The 18,382-nt window shown below is 66.4% G+C and overlaps 1 protein-coding gene across 1 annotated transcript in view; it reads right to left on the bottom strand.

Annotated features, from left to right (window-relative positions):
• Positions 1-1,353: 1,353 nt before the first annotated feature.
• LOC129201267 (chromodomain-helicase-DNA-binding protein 3-like) overlaps positions 1,354-18,382 on the bottom strand; it is a 34,991-nt gene continuing 17,962 nt past the window's right edge. The window contains 25 exon segments of the mRNA XM_054812393.1: positions 1,354-2,046; positions 2,147-2,216; positions 2,218-2,274; positions 2,782-2,969; positions 4,751-4,946; positions 6,392-6,524; positions 7,732-7,840; positions 7,937-8,050; positions 8,336-8,416; positions 8,514-8,649; positions 8,836-8,948; positions 9,168-9,330; positions 9,826-9,970; positions 10,652-10,785; positions 11,191-11,276; positions 12,065-12,130; positions 13,620-13,797; positions 14,435-14,601; positions 15,617-15,848; positions 16,093-16,217; positions 16,689-16,806; positions 17,099-17,230; positions 17,432-17,573; positions 17,689-17,862; positions 18,093-18,214. Coding sequence (XP_054668368.1) covers positions 1,943-2,046; positions 2,147-2,216; positions 2,218-2,274; positions 2,782-2,969; positions 4,751-4,946; positions 6,392-6,524; positions 7,732-7,840; positions 7,937-8,050; positions 8,336-8,416; positions 8,514-8,649; positions 8,836-8,948; positions 9,168-9,330; positions 9,826-9,970; positions 10,652-10,785; positions 11,191-11,276; positions 12,065-12,130; positions 13,620-13,797; positions 14,435-14,601; positions 15,617-15,848; positions 16,093-16,217; positions 16,689-16,806; positions 17,099-17,230; positions 17,432-17,573; positions 17,689-17,862; positions 18,093-18,214 — 3,285 coding nt within the window. The 3' untranslated portion in view covers positions 1,354-1,942.

An 18,382-nucleotide genomic window follows, 5' to 3' on the forward strand; every position in this document is an offset into this window, starting at 1 on the left:
CGATCCCCCCATCCCCCCCAATGGTCTCCCCCACCTCCCCCCCATTCCGTGGTCACCCCCCCCCCCCCGTTCCCCCCCCCAATGGTTTCGCCCATCCGCCGTACCCCAACTCTCGCTGCCTTGCGCATGCGCAGTGCTCTCCCCGGCCCGGCCCGCCCTCTCCCATGGCCCCACCCACCGCCGCGCAGGTCCTGGCAGGGCGGTAGTGAGCGCCCACTCAGTCCCGGCTCCCCTCGCCTCGGTTCATCTCCGTATATCGCGGGTCCGTATCGCGATAACCCTGTTCTCTCAGGTACGGGGAGGGAGTTTGATCCCTACTCCTCCTCACCCCCTCCCCGCCTCGCTCCTCTCTCCGCAGCACACCGCGGTCAGGACCTGGCGCTGAGGGGGCCGAGCCAAGATGGCGGCGGAGAGGGGGCGGCTTTGGGGCCTCCCCGTGTGTGTGGGGGTTCCTGCCCCCCCCCCCCTTGTCCTGGGGACCCCCCCCCCCCGTGCCACCCCTGCAGCGGGGTCCCCACCGCCTCCCCATACTGGGGTCCCTATAGCGGGGTCCCCCATAATCTCCCTGTATCGGGGTCCCCCACCATGGTCCTGTGGGGGGATCCCTGGTTTTAGGGTGTGTCTGCCCCCCCCCCCCGTATTTCCCCGGTATTGGGGTCCCCCCACACCCTCCCTATACGGGGGGTCCCTATATCGGGGTGCCCATAGTGGGGGGTCCCCCCATACCCTCCCTGTACTGGGGTCCCTATATTGGGGTGCCCACAGTGGGGATTCCCCCCCCCCCCAATGTCTCTATTGGGGTCCCTATATCGGGGTGTCACACCCCCCCCCCCCCCATCCGGTCCCTGGGGAAGGGGAGTAACGGAGCAATTAGAGCACTGAAATTAATTCATTAACGAACACGGCCGAATCATCGTTACAGGGGGATGACATCACGATGACCTCAGGCGGTTCCGTGATGACGTCGCCAGTGGCCCCAAAACGGCCCCGTTTTGCACCTTTTTTGGACTCAAAGCGACCGAGAGCGGCGGGAGCAACGACCCCCCCCCCCCCAAGGTGAGACCGTTCGCTGTCAGACCCGGGGCTGTGTGACATCACCGGGGGGTTATGACATCAGAGGGTGGGTTGAGGGGAGGGGTCTTGGCTCGGGGCCGGCAGATCCCCAGTTGTAATAATAAAATTATTCGAGGATTTATCAAATTCATTTCTCCCGCCCCGTTCCTGGCGTCCTCTTTGTCCCAAACTTCCCCAAATTGGGGTGAAAATCAGGCTCCGCCCCCTCCCCCCAATTAAGCCGATCGTTACGTCACCGCACGGGGACTGGGATGACGACGACGGACCGAGCCAGCGCGTTGCCCCGTGGCCACCCCCACGGCTGTGACGGCCACCGAGGGCCACAGGCTGCCGGTGGGGTGGGGGTGGGGGGCGCGGTGGCCGTCCCCGTGGTGACACGACCGGCCGGTGGCCGTGACCGCGGCCGATGGTCCCCGCGGGTGCCGGTGACGCCGAGGGACGCGCGGAGCCGGGTGCCGTAGCCAAGGAACCGGGTTTTATTCTGCGGCGGTTAAACAAGTGCCCGAGCCCCGGGGGGGGGTGGGGTGGGAGGGGGGGCCCAGGGGGCACCAGGGGGGGGAACCCCGGGGCCCCCCCCCGCCACCGGGGATATATATATTTATATTCATATTTATAGTCGCAGTGGTCCTCGTCACCCCCCCCGCACGCCCCCACCCTTGGGTGCTGCCCCACCCCCCCCCCCCCGCACCGGATTTAGGGTGAAACGAGGCATTTCTGGCAGTGTGCGGGGGGGCCCCCCTTCCCCTCCCCCACCTCCAGCTTGGGGGGGGCGGGGGGAGGGTGTGTGGGGGCTGACACGCACACACGCACACCCCCCCCCCCCGGGGTGGGGCAGCGGGGATGGGGGGGGCCCCCCACAGCCCCCCCCTCAGTCGTCGATGCAGATGACCTCGCCCCCGCGCGGCTCCTTCTTCTCCGGCCCTTCGGCCTCGCGCTCCCGTTTCACCAGCACCGGGGGGCCGTTGGCGGCGGCTGCGGGGGGGGGGAAGGGCCAGGTGAGGGGGGGGGGGGAGGGGTGTCAGACCCCAGCCCCCCAATTCCCCTCCCCCCGTCCCGATGTCGCAGCACTCACCAGTGATGAAGGATCCGGGCGGCATCTGGCTGTAGTTGGCCCCTCCGGGGGGGAGGGCTCCGGCCGGGGGGGGTCCCAAAGGTGCCCCCGTAGCTCTGGGGGGTGGCGTAGGGCCCCGGCGGGAAGGTCTGGGGACACGGGGACAGCGCTGTCACCTCCCCCCCCACCCCCACCAGCAGGGTGGGGGGTTGTGTGTGTGTGTGGGGGGGTGTCCAAGAGGCTTGGGGGTCCCTGGCGTGGGGGGGGGGGTGTCCCCACAGGAGGGGCGTCCCCATGTGGCCCCAGGTCTCCAGGGTGCTCCCAGGCTGGGGATGTCCCCAAGGCGGGGGGGTGGCTCTGGGGCAGGGGGTCCCCAAGGGGCGGGGGGTGGCTCTGGGGCAGGCAGGAAAGGGTCCCCTAGATTGGGGGGGGGGGGGGGGGTGTCCCCATGGCAGGGAGGGTCCCCAGGGCGAAGGGTGTCCCCGGGTGAAGGGTGTCCCCAAGGTGAGGGACATTTCCCCCAGAGAAGGGTGTCCCCCGGGGCGAGGGATGGCCCCAGGGTGGGACAACCCCAGGGTGGGACGTCCCCGGGGTGTGTTGTGGGGGGGGGGGGGGGGGGGGGGCGCGCACACACACACACACACGACACACACAACCGTCCCCGGGGCGGGTGGCTGTGACTTACGGGCGGGGGTGGCTCTCGGTGCCCTTGCTGGCCAGGCGGCTGAGGATGCTGCGCTCCGACATCTGAGGCGGGCGGCGATGGGGGATGCGGACAGGGTGGCGGGGAGGCGGGTGACGTCGGCCTTCATGTCGCTCAGCAGCTCCTCCAGCTGGTTCAGCACTGGCGCCGGCCGGGGGGGGGGGGAGAGAGAGAGAGAGAGGGGCGGGGGGGCCGGTCAGTGCCAGGGGCCGCCCCGCGCCTACTCACAGCTTACTCATAGGTTACATATAGGTTACTGAGAGGCTACTGGAAGGGGGGGTGGGGTGGAGATACTCACGTGAGAGCGGGGGGGGGGGGAGGGGGGAAGGGGGGGGGCTGAGAGCTACTCGGGGGGTGCACATGCTCGGGCGGGGGGGTGCTCAGAGGTAACTCTGGGTACGAGCCTTGAGTACACTGGGAGTACTCTGGGTGTGCTCCTTACACACACTGGAGACACTCGGGCTATGCTATTTACTCTGGGTACGCTCTCTAGCCACACTGGAGATACTTCGGGTTTACTCTTCACACTCTGGGCACGCTCCTTACACACACCAGAGATACTCTGGGCGTACTCCTTACATACCACAGGTCTACTCTCTAGGCACACTGGAGACACCCTGAGTACGCTCTTTAGAGACACCAGAGATACTCCAAGCACATCGCCTGGGCACGTGAGGGTCTACGCTAGAGATGCTCCAGACATCCTCCTTCAACACCCCGGTATCCTCTCCAGACACTCCAGAGCTATTCCAGGTTTAATGCTTAGCGACACCTGAGATACTCCAGGTATGCTCCTTAGTCACTCTGGACATACTCTATAGCTACACCAGAGATACTCTGGGTATGCGCCTCTGACACTCCGGATACGCCTTTAAGCCCTCCGGAGATACTCTGGATATACTCCCTGGACAGACTAGATACTCCAACTATAGTCCTCGGATACACCAGAGATACTCCAGCTCCACACTACAGCCGCCCCAGAGATACTCTGGGCGTCCTCATCACTTGCTCCTGCTCAGGGCCAAGAGGCTCACGGCAGAGTCTGCGGCCACACCACCGATACTCCGGGGATACTCGTTACACAGCCCCGAGGCCCTGCGGGCACACAGCTAACAGCCTCTTTGGGCTACTCGGGAAATACTCGTCAGATACCCCCGAGATCCTCTGCACAGATCCATCAGCCTATACCAGTGATACTCATGGCTTCCTCCAGTGATACTGCTGGCAAAGACATGAAAGGCACCAGAGATACTCTGGGCTTACTCAGCACATTCCTCCGGAGTACTCCAGGCTTACTCATCAAATACACCAGAGATACTCTGGGCATGCATAGACGTACTTTGGGGAAACGCTGCCCCGGGGATACTCCAGGCAAAGCCGTTACATGCAAGCAGGGACGCACCGTCTGTACATAGTTACTCCAGTCTTACTCATGACATGCACCAGGGATACTCAGAATATACTGCCTCCGTACCCCCAAAATACTCCGGGCAAACGCATTACATACTCCAGAAGCAGATGGGAGATACTAGTGACATACTCCAGCCTTACGCTACAGATACTCAGCAGACACAGCGCAAAGCGACAGAGGCACCCGCCTGCTCCTCACGCACCCCAGAGCCCCTTGGCCGCCCTAAGTCCGCACCCCGCCTTACTCCGAGCTCACACCGAGGTTACTCCAGGTTTACTCAGACCCCAGAAACCCCTCGGGGGACCTTCCGGCAGCTGCCCCGCCACCCCCCGCTGCGCCCCTTTCCCCGCCCGCCCCCTTCTCCGGCCGCCAGAAAGCACACGCAGAGCAAGGATACACCGGGAGCCGGTTGGGAGGAGAACCCCACTTTAATGATTGAGAGCGCGGTACAGAGGTGCGAGGCGCTACACGGGGCGTCCGCGCCGGGCGCGCCGGCCCACCCGCCTCTTACCCTTGTGCAGGACGGCGTTCGCGGGCTTGTTGCCCGCCAGCGACTCCTTGGACAAGTGCTGGTGGCTCTCGGCCAGGCACTCGACCTCGGCGAAGCGGGTGTTGAGGGCCATGGCGGGGTGGCTGGGGTCCTGCGTCATGTTCAGGTAGGCGGCGCGACGGAGCTGCTCCTCGATCACCAGCGCCTGCTCCAGCAGCTGGGGGGGGGGCGGGGAAGGGAGAGGGGTGGCGGAGGGGGACCCAGGAGGCCGGGCACCCACCTATGACCTCACGCCCTGACCTCACAGCCCAACAGAGCCCACAGAGGACCCAGGAGGCCGGGCGCCCAACTCTGACCTCACGCCCTGACCTCACAGCCCAACAGAGCCCAGAGGGGACCCAGGTGTCCGGGCGCCCAACTCTGACCTCACAGCCCAACGGGAGCCCAGAAGGGACCAAGGCATCCGGGCACCCGACTCTGACCTCATGCCCCGACCTCACAGCCCAACAGAGCCCACAGAGGCCTCAGGTGTCCACCTGTGACCTCACACTCTGACCTCACAGCCCAACAGAGCCCACAGAGGATTCAGGAGTCCGGGCGCCCAACTCCGAGCTCACACTATGAACTCACGCTCTGACATCATGCTCCAACAATGCCAGGTAAGGATCCAGGCAGCCAGGAGCCCAACTCTGACCTCACACTCTGACCTCACAGCCCAACAGAGCCCAGAGAGGACTCAGGAGTCCGGGTGCCCAACTCTGACCTCACACTCTGACCTCACATTGTGACCTCACACCCTATCAGAGCCCAGAGGGGACCTAGGTGTCCAGGTGCCCACCTGTGACTTCACACTCTGACCTCACACTGTGACATCACACTCCAACAGAGCGCAGAGAGGACCCAGGCATCTGGGCACCCAACTCTGACCTCACACCCCAACAATGCCAAGGAAGGACCAAGGCATCCGGGTGCCCACCTATGACCTCACACATCAGTCACAGCCCAGCCAAGTGTCCGGGCACCCAACTCTGACCTCGCACGCTGCCATCGCACTCCAACAATGCCAAGGAAGGCCCCAGGCATCTGGGTGCCCACCTATGACCTAACGCTGTGACCTCGCAGTCCAACAGAGCCCAGAGAGGACCCAGGGGTCCAGGCGCCCGCCGCCAGCCTCGTCACCCACCCTCCCCCACCCCCCGCAAGCCTCTTGCACGAGGCCCCGCACTGGCCAAGCCTCGCCCTCTTGTGTACAGCCCACGTGCAAACCCCTCCCCCCCCCCCGGGCACTTGTACGGGTCCTTGTGCCCGGACCCTCACGCAAGACCTTTGTGCAAGCCCAACCCTCGTGCAAACCCAGCCCTCGTGCGAAGCCCTTGTACAAAAGCCTCACGCGAGCACAGCCCTTGTGCAAGTGCCGCACTCACGTGTACGCAGCCGTCCCTGGCGCAAAGGAGCAACACCCCCCCCCCCCCCCCCACCCCCCCCCCCGATGTGAAAGCCACCATCGTGCAAGGCCGTCCCGTCGTGCAAGCCCCCGGTGCAAAAGCGGCTGCCACGTGAGCTCCTTGCGCCACCCTGGCACGAGCCCCACGCCAGCGCCAGCCCCGTGCGAGCGCAACTCTCACCCACGTGCGGTCCTCACGCGAGCCCTCGTGCGCTCACCTTGAAGCGGCGTGCGAGGAACTTGTTCTTCATCTCGAGGAAGTTCCCCTTGGAGGCTTCGCCCTTGAAGGGTTCGTTGATGACCCCGAAGGCGCCGTCGTTCTGGATGTCCGTCCAGCGTGCGTAGCCGTGGCTGCACGCTAAGGACTGTCACCGTGTCACTGTGTCACCACGTCGCTTTGTCCCCAACATCCCTCTCGTCCCCCGCCTCAAACCGGTGTGTGGAGCCGTGGCTGCGTGCTAAGCGCTGCCGTCACGTCACCGCCACCGCGTCACTGTCACCACGTCACCGCCACCGCGTCACCTTGTCCCCAACGTCCCCCTCGCCCCCAACCCCGGTCATCACCCAGCCAGCACGTGGAGGTGTGGACGCATGTTAAGGACTGTCACCACCACACCGTCACCACCACACCGTCACCACCATGTCACCGTGTCACCACCATGTCACCGTCACCACGTCACCCTGTCCCCAGCATCCCCTTCGCCCCCTGGCTGGTCCAAAGGCTGTGCACTAAGGAGTGGCACTGTGTCACCATGTCACCACCGCATCACCATCGCTGGGTCACCACTGCCACATCACCACCACCGCATCATCACCATGTCACCATCACTGTGTCACCCTGTCCCCAACATCCTCCTCGCCCCCCCCCCCCCGTCAATCCCCTCTCCAGTGTGCGGAACCGGGGCTGCACGCTAAGGACCGTCACCACGTCACCGTGTTACCAACACCGCGTCACCATCACCGTGCCACCGTGTAACCATCACCACATCACTACCACTGCATCACCATCACCCTGTCCCCAACGTCCCTCTCATCCCCCTCCCTCTAAGGACCATCACCACGTCACTGCGTCACCATCGCCACGTCGCTGTCACCACATGACCCTCACTGCATCACCCTTGTCCCGCCCTGTTCAGTGCACGGAGCCGTGGCTGTGTGCTATCGACTGTCACCATGTCACTGCGTCACCGTCACTGTGTCACCATCACCAGATCACTGAGGTCACCCTAACCCCCACCCAGGTCACCCCCACCAGCATCTGGATTCGCGGCTGTGTGCTAAGGACAGCCACCAGGTCACCATGTCACCCGGTCACCGTGTCACCCTGTGACCATTTCCCTGACATCACCTCCTCCCACAGACCGTCCCCAGTGTCACCATCACCACTGTCCCCAACATCACCACCGCTCCTGCGTCACCCGCCCCCCTGCATCACCCCTCACCCTGGTGTCACCCTCCTTGGTGCCGTCACTGCCACCAGCGCTGGGGAGGACGACGCTGACTGTGGGGGGGACCCAAGGGTGCCACGGGGGGGGACCCGGGGGTGCCGGAAGGATACAGGACGATGCCGGCCAGCAGCCAGTAGTCGTGGCGCCGGTGCCAGATCTCGTTGAGCTTCCCCGAGGAGATGGCGGCGCGCTCCTCGTTCTGCCACAGCGTGTGCAGCTCTGCGGGGAGCGGGGGGGGCGGGGGGCGCGCGTCAGGTACGCGGGAACCCCGGCACATCCCCCCCCTCCCCCACCCCATCCCCATCACCCGCTCACCCGTGAAGCCGCCGTCGGCGATGTTGAACATGAAGCGCGGCTTCTCGGCCTTGTCGTCCCGCCGGCCGTTGGCGCGCGCCTCCAGCTTGGGTTCCTTCTCAGCCTTTACCTCCTCTGCGTGGGACGTGGGGGGAAAAACGTGGGGGTCAGCACCATGTCGTACCCCCCCTTACCCCTCCCGGCCGCCCCAAACCACCCCCCAGCCCCTCCCTCCTGGTAAGCAGGAAGACATTCATAGCCATCAGTAGGCTTCAGAGTGAACGCAGCAAGATTAAGAGCGGAGCGCTCCAGGCGTACCCTTTTGGTTAAGCCCCGCCTCCTCTGGCTTAACCACAGCCCTGAGTGGACCCCTGACCTGCTAGGCCCCGCCCCCCACAGTCAAGTCCCGCCCCCAGGTACCTCGTTTGGGGTCAGGGTCCCCCAGTCGCTCCTTGGGCTCCTCCTCGGGGGGTTTCTCGTCACCCTTTTCGGCCTCGGTGCCTGCAGGGTGGGGAGACACAGGGGTGCTCAGCCACCGGGGTGCCCTGGGTGGGTTTGGGGGCACCCGGGGGGAATTGGGGTGGGGGGGGACACTCACCCGCTCGCTCCTCGCGGGCCGGGGGCCCTTCGGCCTCGGGCTCTCGCTGGCCGGGTCCATCCTCCTCCTCCCCCTTCCGTGGCCCTTCGGCCTCGCTGCCATCGCCTGGGGACGGTGGCACCTCGGGGACAAGAGGCTGCGGGAATGGGGGGGGTGGGTGGCGTCACCCCGGATGTCTGGGTTTCCCCGTCATGACAGCCCCCCCCCTCCCGTACCCCTGGAGTGACCGGGGGACACACACGGGGACAGGGATGGGGAGAGAGGGGACAAGGACAGAGGGGACAGGGTTGGGGACAGGGTTGGGGACAGCCCTGTCACCCACCTCCGTCTCCATCTTCTCAGGGCCTTTGGGCTCCTTCTCGTCCCTGGTGTCACCGTCGTCCCTGTCCGGGGGTGGCCCCGGTCCGTCCCCGCGCTCGCTGGGCGCCGGCGTGGCTGGGGACAGGGGACGTTAGGACACGGGGACGTGGCGTGCGCCCATCTCGTGTCCCCCTTGTCCCCATCTCGTGTCCCTGTCCCCTTCCCATGTCCCCATCCCCATCTTGTGACCCCTGCCCCCCCCCCCCCCCACGTCCCCATCCCATCCCCAACGTCCCCAGCCTGCCCGCCTCCGTCCCCATCCCGTGTCCCCGCGCTGTCCCCGTGTCCCCGTACCGGGCGTGGGGGGGCCGGGGCTCGGGGGGCCGCTCTGCTCGGGGCTGGGGGGACAGGTCTTGGCGGGGGAGGAGGCGCGGGACGAGCGCTTGGAGTCGGCGCTGGGCTCCGGGGCCAGCTCGGGCAGGCTCCAGCGCCCGTTGATGTGCTCGAACTCCTGCACCTGCGGGGGGGGGGGGGGGGGGGGCGGGTGTTGGGGGGGGGGTCAGGCGTGTCACGAGGGTGCACCCCGGTGTCCAGGGGGGGGACAGCCAGGTGTTTGGGGGAGACCCAGGCATCGGAGGGGGGCACCCAGGTGTCCGGGGGAGGACCCTCATCCGTCTAGGGGGGCACCCAGCCATCCCAGAGGGGACCCAGGCATGTGGGGGGACCCCCCAGGTGTCTGGGGGGGGCACTCAGGCATCTGGGAGCTGCACCCCCCTATACAGGGACCCCGGTGTCTGGGGGAGGAGACGCCCCCAAATGTCTGGGGGAGACACCCAGCTGTCGGGGGGGGGACCCAGGTGGTGGTGGTGGGACCCAGGCACTCAGGGGGGACCCAGGCATGTGGGGGGGGACGACACCAAGGCATTTGGGGGGGCACCCAGGCATTTGGGGGTCACAGCCAGATGTCCAGGGGGGCCCCAGCTGCCCGCGGGGGGGGGGGGGGTGTCGTTACCTTCTTCTTGACGAGGGACATGACGCCGATGCGGGTCAGCACCTGCTGCCGCGAGAGCCCCTCCCGGGGGACCCCGTCCGCGAAGGTCTCGGAGCCGTCGGCCCCCGGCTCGCAGAGGTGACGCATGAACAGGGACACGTAGGCCCTGGGGGACATGCTCAGGGCCACCAACCGCCACCGCCCCTCCCCAGGGACCCCCGTCCCCAGGGACCCCGATGTCCCCAACGTCCCCGCGCCATCAGCCGTCCCCCTCGTCACAGCGCCTGTCCTGGGCTGTGCCAGCTCCGGCCGGGTCCTGCCACCGCTCTGGCGTCCCCTGGGCCAGACCCGACCCCCCGAGGGGACACGGGGACCCCGGGGGTGACTCTGCGTCGGGGTGAGGGGGACACGGGCTCGTCCGGTCCCCAGGAAAACCGACAGCGATGGCGCTCGGCTGAGTAAGGGCTCATCACGCGGCACGGGGGGGACATAAGATGATGGGGGCACGCAGGGACATGGGGGGGACGCAGGGGGACACGGGACGATGGGGATGCACGGGGACACGGGGGACACACGTGGGCAGAAGGACACAGGAATACGGGAACATGTGGACGCATGGGACACGTGGGGACATAAGAACGTGGGGACGCGTGGGGCAACACGAGGGCACAAGGACACGGGGACACGTGGGGGACACGCGGACACGGAGGGACTCAGGGGGACACAAGGACAACATGGGGACAGGTACGGGTACCCCTCCCTCCTGCACCACCCCTGTCAGTGCCACCGCCTGTCCCCGACGCCACCGCCTGTCCCCGGTGCCACCGCCTGTCCCCGTGTCACCTACTTGAACTCCTTCTCGGTCTTGCCGCGCAGGTCGCGGACGAGCCACTGGGAGGTGAAGGCGTCCTGGGGGGGCATCCCCCACCGCATCACCGCGTTCAGGAAGGCTTTGCGCTGCCGCGTGTTGAAACCCAGCACCTGGGGGGGGGCGCGGGGGGACCCCCACAGGTGGGTGGGGGGGTCCCCAACATCTCGGGGGGGGGCACAGGTGGGCAGGGGGACCCCAGAATCCAGGGGGGGGTCATGAATGGGTGGGAGGGAATCCAGGTCTTGGGGGGGGGGGGGGGGGCGGAGGACCCCAAAATCCAGGGACAGGGGCGTGAGTGGGTGGTGGGGACACCCACGTGTCTGGGGCAGTCACAGGTGGGGGGGAGCCCAGAACCCGGGGAAGGGGGTGTCACGGGTGGGAAGAGGGGACATGGGGGGTGCAGGGGCACCCTGGCATCAGGGGGGGCCACGACACGGGTGGGGGTGGGACACACGCGAGTGTGCGGGGGGGGACCCCAGTGTCCGGGGGGGCCCCCCAGCACCCCAGGGCCTCACCTCGATGTTGCCGCCCACCCGGGCCAGCAGCGGGGGCAGGGGCTTGTCCTTCTCGTTCCGCAGCTGCCGCTTGGACTGACGCCGGCCTGCGGGGAGGGGGGGTCAGCACCCACCCCCGGCACCCCGACCCCCCCCCCAGGCATCCTGACCCCCCCTTGGAGCAACCCCGACCCCCATCCCAGGGCACCCTGGATGCCTCCCCAGACAGGGGACACACAGAGGGGACACGGGGGGATGTGAGGGGACACGGAGGGGGGGACTGGGGGGGGCACAGAGGGGACACGGGGGGATGTGAGGGGACACGGGGGGGGGCACAGAGGGGACACGGGGGGGACACGGGGGGATGTGAGGGGACACAGAGGGGGACACAGAGGGGGACACGGGGGGGACACGGGGGGGGACACGGGGGGGACACGGGGGGATGTGAGGGGACACAGAGGGGGACACGGGGGGGACACGGGGGGGATGTGAGGGGACACAGAGGGGGACACAGAGGGGGACACGGGGGGGACACGGGGGGATGTGAGGGGACACAGAGGGGGACACGGGGGGGACACGGGGGGGATGTGAGGGGACACAGAGGGGGACACAGAGGGGGACACGGGGGGGACACGGGGGGATGGGAGGGGATACAGAGGGGGACACGGGGGGGGGCACAGAGGGGACACGGGGGGGGCCATGGGTGAGACAGAAGGGACACGGCGGGGATGTGAGGGGACACAGAGGGGACACGGGGAGGACACGGACAAGACGCAGGGGTGCTTTGGGGGTCACAGACGGGACACACAGGGGTCATGGGGGGGACACGGGGACACACAGGGGGTGTGGGGGACACGGGGGGGACACGGGGGGGACACGGGGGGGACACACTCACCCTCCGGCCGCTCGTCAAAGTCCTCGTCCTCCTCCTCGGAGCCCACCGAGTACTCGGACTGGTTGTCTGGGGGGCACCATCAGCACCCGGGTACGCCTGTACCCCAACACCCCCCAGAGAACCCCTGTACCCCCCAAATACCCCCGTACCCCCAAACACCTCCTGTCCCCCAGGGACCCCCGTACCCCAGGTACCCCCGTACCCCAGGGACCCCCTGTACCCCCAAACATCTCCGGTACCCCCATACCCCAGGTACCCCTGTACCCCAGGGACCCCCTGTACCCCCAAACACCCCCCATACCCCAGGTACCCCCTGTACCCCAGGTACCCCTGTACCCCCAAACACCTCCCGTACCCCAGGTACCCCCGTACCCCCAAACACCTCCTGTCCCCCAGGGACCCCCATACCCCAGGTACCCCTGTACCCCCAAACACCTCCCATACCCCAGGTACCCCCTGTACCCCCAAACACCTCCCGTACCCCAGGTACCCCCGTACCCCCAAACACCTCCTGTACCCCAGGTACCCCCATACCCCAGGTACCCCCATACCCCCGGTACCCCTGTACCCCCAAACACCTCCCGTACCCCAGGTACCCCTGTACCCCAGGTACCCCTGTACCCCCAAACACCTCCCGTACCCCAGGTACCCCCTGTACCCCAGGTACCCCTGTACCCCCAAACACCTCCCGTACCCCAGGTACCCCCATACCCCAGGTACCCCTGTACCCCCAAACACCTCCCATACCCCAGGTACCCCCTGTACCCCCAAACACCTCCTGTACCCCAGGTACCCCCATACCCCAGGTACCCCTGTACCCCAGGTACCCCTGTACCCCCAAACACCTCCCGTACCCCAGGTACCCCTGTACCCCAGGTACCCCCGTACCCCCAAACACCTCCCGTACCCCAGGTACCCCTGTACCCCAGGTACCCCTGTACCCCCAAACACCTCCCGTACCCCAGGTACCCCCATACCCCAGGTACCCCTGTACCCCAGGTACCCCTGTACCCCCAAACACCTCCCGTACCCCAGGGAGCCCCTGTACCCCCAAACACCTCCCGTACCCCAGGTACCCCCAGTCTGTGGGACAGGCTGGCCCAGCGCCCTCCCCGCCTGTCCCAGTGCCCTCCCAGTAACCTCCCAGTGCTCCCAGTTGCCCCGTACCCCACCTTGGTCCTCCTGGGTGTGGGTACCCAGTGCATCGGGACTCCCCCCAGCGCCTCCCAGTACCTTACCAGTGCTTCCCAGTTTGTCCCAGTACCCTCTCGATGCGTCCCAGTACCTGACCAGTCTGGTCCAGTGTCCTCCCAGTGCATCCCAGTACCTTCCCAGTGTTCCCCAGTGCCCCCAGCTGCCCAGTACATCAGGACCCCCTCCCAGTAATAACCAGTGCCTCCCAGCGCCCACCTCGACCTGCCTGGGCGGCATCGTTGTAGCTGACCTGCTTATGCACCCGCTTCTCCTTGTCCAGGTTGCACGCCAGGTCCTCCCAGTAACAACCAGCGTCTCCCAGCCCCCTCCCAGTACTCTCCCAGTACCTCCCAGTGCCCACCTTGGTCCTCCTGGGCGGCATCGTTGTAGTTGACCTGCTTGCGCACCCGCTTGCCCTTGCCCAGGTTGCGCGCCAGGTCCTCCTGCTGCTGCTCGTAGTGGTGTCGCAGCAGCTTCTCCCAGTAGTCGGGGTCGACGTTCTCCTCCTGCTTGATGATCTCCCGCTCGATCTCCTCGATCTGCCGGCACACGCACCCTCGGTGGCTGCCCAGGGCACCCGTGGGCACCCTCAGGTTGTCACCTCCAGCTCTGTCAGCGCTGGCCCCGGCGTCCCCAGCTCCATCGTTTCCCGAGCCCCATCCCCATCGTCTTCATCACGATCGTCTCCATCATCCCCATCACCTCCATCCTCCCCATCTCCACTGTCTTCATCCTCCCCCTCGTCCCCACCTCCATCACCCTCATCTCCATTGTCCCTATCTCTACCGTCCCTATTGTCCCCACCCTCATCTCCATTGTCCCTATCTCTACCGTCCCTATTGTCCCCACCCTCATCTCCATTGTCCCTATCTCTACCGTCCCTGTTGTCCCCATCATCTGTATCGCCATCATCTCCATCATCCCCATTCCCACCATCTGCATCATCTTCATCTCCATCTTTACCTTCATCGTCTATTGTCCCCACCTCCTCCGTCATCCCCACTGTCCCCATTACCTCTACCTCCATCACCCCCACCATCTCCATCATGCTCACCGTCCCCACCGTCCCCATCACCTCTACCTCCACCATCTCCGTCGTCCCCACCTCCACCACCCCTGTCGTCACCCCCTTCACGTCCTGTCTCACGTCCCCATGTCCTCGTCCCCCAAGCGCACCTTGTCCTCCTCACGCACGACGTACTGGGCCACCTTGAAGGAGCTGAGGTACTCGTTCATGTTCTGCACGTCGGCATCGTCGGTGGCGTCCTGGTTGCGGTCGAGCAGGCGGGCGATGGCCTCGTTGTCGTAGTGGATGACGCTACTGTCCTCCTCCTTGTTCTCCCCTGCGCCGGCGACACGCTGCTGACACGGCCTGACTTGGTCCAGCAGGGCCTGGCACGGCTCAACATGGCCTTGGCATGCTCCAACATGGCCCAACACGGCCTGACATGACCTAGTATGGCCCAGCATGGCCCAACATGGTCCAGCATAGCCCAATACAGCCCGATACGGCCCAACACGGCCCAACACGGACCAATACAGTGGTACGACATGATCCAACATGGCCTACTACAGCCCAACATGGCTTAACACAGTCCAACATGGCCCAGTAGGGCCTAACGTGGCCCAACTTGGACCAACATAGTCCAATATGGTGGCCCAACATGGCGTAGTACAGCCCAAGACGGCCCAACGTGGACCAACGCAGCCCAACGTGGTGGCCCAACATGGCCCAACATGGCCCAACACGGCCTGGCACGCTCCAACATGGCCTGACATGACCCAGCGTGGCCTGACACACACTGACGTGGCCTGTCACAGCCTGGTACAGCATGGCATGGCACGGCCTCACACGCTTTGGTCACCACCTCACATGTCCCTGTCACAGCCCATCATGGCCTCAGACCTCCTGTCGTGGCCTCACATGTCCCACCACAGCCTCACGTGTCCCACCAGGGTCCCATCGCGTTTTTGCATGTACCGTTGTAGCTTTGCAAGACCTGTCATAGCCCCATCGTGACCTCACGTGTCCCACCACAGCCTGGCATGGCCAACCGCGGCCTCGCATTCCACCATGGCCCCATCATGACCTCATCACGGCCTTGCACGTTCCAGCGTAGGCTTGCGTAACATTTCATGGCCCACCATGGCCTCATACAGCCCATCACGACCTCAAACATCCCACCACGGCTTTGCGTGAACCAGCACAATCTCGCACGTCCCACCACGGCTTTGCACATCGAATCACAGCCCACTGTGGTCTCCCATGTCCCACCACGGCCTCCCACGTCCCACCACGTCCCTCCCAAAGCCCATCGTGCCCTGTCCCACCCATCCCCAACCCCGCTGGGTGCTGACCCTCGTTCTCGTCCTTGAAGAGCTCCTCGGTGCCAAACTTCAGGATGTCATCAAGCTCCTGCTTGGACATGGAGCCGGCCTTGGAGCCCAGCCCCGGGCGCACCACCAAGTGCGTCAGCATCATCTTGCGCTTGGCCACCTGCGTGATGCGTTCCTCCACCGACGCGCGCGTGACAAACCGGTAGATCATCACCTTGTTGGCCTGGCCGATGCGGTGCGCCCGGCTGAAGGCCTGCGGGGACGGGGACACGTCAGGGAAGGGACGAGGAGGTGGGGGACGCGTCACGGCAGGGACACGGTGGTAGGAGACACGGCGGGGGACACGTGCTGAGGCGGGTGACAGAGTACTGGGTGGGTGACGCCGGGTGGGTGACACCGGGTGACGCTGGGCAGGTGACAGGGTGCTGGGGTGGATAACAGGGTTCTGGGGTGGGTGACACTGGGTGGGTGACAGGGTGCTGGGGTGGGTGACGGACCTGGATGTCGTTGTGGGGGTTCCAGTCGGAGTCGAAGATGACGACGGTGTCGGCGGTGGCCAGGTTGATGCCGAGGCCCCCGGCCCGCGTCGACAGCAGGAAGCAGAACTGCTGCGCCCCCGGCGCTGCCCCCCCGGCGTCAGCGGGCAGGGCCGGCCCCCCCAAACCCAGGACCCCCCACCCCCCTGGTGCCAGCCCCCCCCCCCCCAAACCCAGGACCCCCCCCCAATTCCCTGGTGCCGCTCCCCCCAACCTGGGACCTACCAAACCCCTTGGTGCTGCCCCCACTGAGGGCGGGGGGGCCAGCCGCCTGGACCCAGGACCCCCAAAACCCCACCCCCAGTGTTGCTGCACCCAGGGCCACCCCCCCCCAGCACCCTGAGAGTGCCCCCACACCCCCGCCAGCCTGCTCAGGGACGGGGGACAGGGCCCGGGTGCCCCCCCTGGATGTCTGGATCCCTCCCCAGATGCCTGGGTCCCCAGGACACTGGGGTGCTGTGTTCCCCCCCCCCCCCAGACATCTGGGTCCCCCCAGACCACCTGGGTGACCCCCCCCCCCCCAAACACCTGGGTCCCCCCGGACGCCCGGGTCCTACCGTTGAAGCGGTCAATGGCCTCCTGGCGCAGGGCCCCCGTGATGCCCCCGTCGATGCGCTCATACTTGTAGCCCTCGTAGTCCAGGAAATCCTCCAGCAGGTCCAGCATCTTCGTCATCTGCGGGCACTGGTTATACTGGGAGCACCGGGGGGGGCTGGGGGCACCTGGCACTGGTTATACTGGGAGCACCTGGGGGGGCTGGGGGCACCCGGCACTGGTTATACTGGGAGCAGCCGGGGGTGCTGGGGCTTGGTCTCTCTGGGGGCGGCTCGGGGGGGACCCTGGTCCCCCCACACCTGGCAGATGATGAACACCCGGTGGCCCTGGGGGGGGTATGGGTGCCCCGGGGGGGGGGGGGCTATGGGTGCTCTGGAGGGGGCTATGGGTGCCACGGGGGTCCCAGCCCCACCTGGGAGAAGATGAGCACCCGGTGGTTTTGCTCCTTCAGCTTCCGCAGCATCTTCTGCAGCAGCAGCAGCTTCCCCGAGGCCTTGATCAGGGCCCCCCCCTCGTAGGCGCCGCTCGGCAGCTTCGGGGACTCCTGGGGATGGGGACGTCACTTCGCTGTCCCCCAGTGCCCCTCCATGTCCCCCAGCTTCCACCCCACGTCCCTCTGTGCCCCCCCAGCCCCTCCACGTCCCCTCCAGTTTGGGTCCCCCACATCCCACGTCCCTTCGTCCCCTCCCTGTCCCCACATCCCACCACGTCCCTCCAACCCCCCCGGCGTCCCCGCTGTCCCCACCATGGCAGCGACGGGGAAGAGGTAGGGGTGGTTGCAGCACTTCTTCAGGTCCATCATGATGTTGAGCAACGACACCTGGTTCCCGCCGCCCCGCGAGTTCAACGCCTCGAAGTTGCGCGTCAGGATGTACTTGTAGTACTTCCTGCGGGGAGGTCGGTGGCACCCAGGCGTCCGGGTGCCTCCCCTCTACCCCCAACCCCTTCACGGGGGCACCCAGAAATCCGGTGGACCCCAGCACCCGGAGGACCCCCTCGTACTTCTGCATGGGGCTCAGCTCCACGCGGACGATGAGCTCGGTTTTGGCCGGCATGTTCTTGAAGACGTCGGCCTTGAGGCGCCGCAGCATGTGGGGACCCAGCAGGTCGTGGAGCTTCTTGATCTGGTCCTCCTTGGAGATGTCGGCAAACTCCTCCAGGAAGCCCTCCAGGTTACTGGGGGGGGGGGGGGGTGTCACAGCGTGACGTGAGGGGGCGCACAGGGACGGGGGGACGCAGCGTGACGCGAGGGGGGACACGCGGGGACGCAGATGGCTGCGACGCGGGGAGATGCAGGGAGAGCCATGATGCCGGGGCGGGGGGAGAACGGGGACAGCCATGACATGGGTGGGCACGGCGAGGGGGGCGCGTAGGGAGGGGACAGGAGGGGACGTGGGGGGACATACTTGAAGCGCTCGGGGGTGAGGAAGTTGAGGAGGTGGAAGAGCTCCTCCAGGTTGTTCTGCAGCGGGGTCCCCGTCAGCAGCAGCTTGTGCTCGATCTTGTACCCGTTCAGCACCCGAAAGAACTGGGGGGGCGTCACCCGCGGACCCCGGCGTCCGGGAGCGACCCCCCTTGATCCCACCCAGGGCACCCACAGACCCTGGTATCTGAGACTGACACCACCCCCCCCCCCCCCATCCCACTCAGGGCACCCACAGACCCCCTGACCCCTCCCCCAGGGCACCCACAGACC

This window comes from Grus americana, unplaced genomic scaffold, assembly GCF_028858705.1.
Source record: "Grus americana isolate bGruAme1 unplaced genomic scaffold, bGruAme1.mat scaffold_896, whole genome shotgun sequence".
NCBI lineage: Eukaryota > Metazoa > Chordata > Aves > Gruiformes > Gruidae > Grus > Grus americana.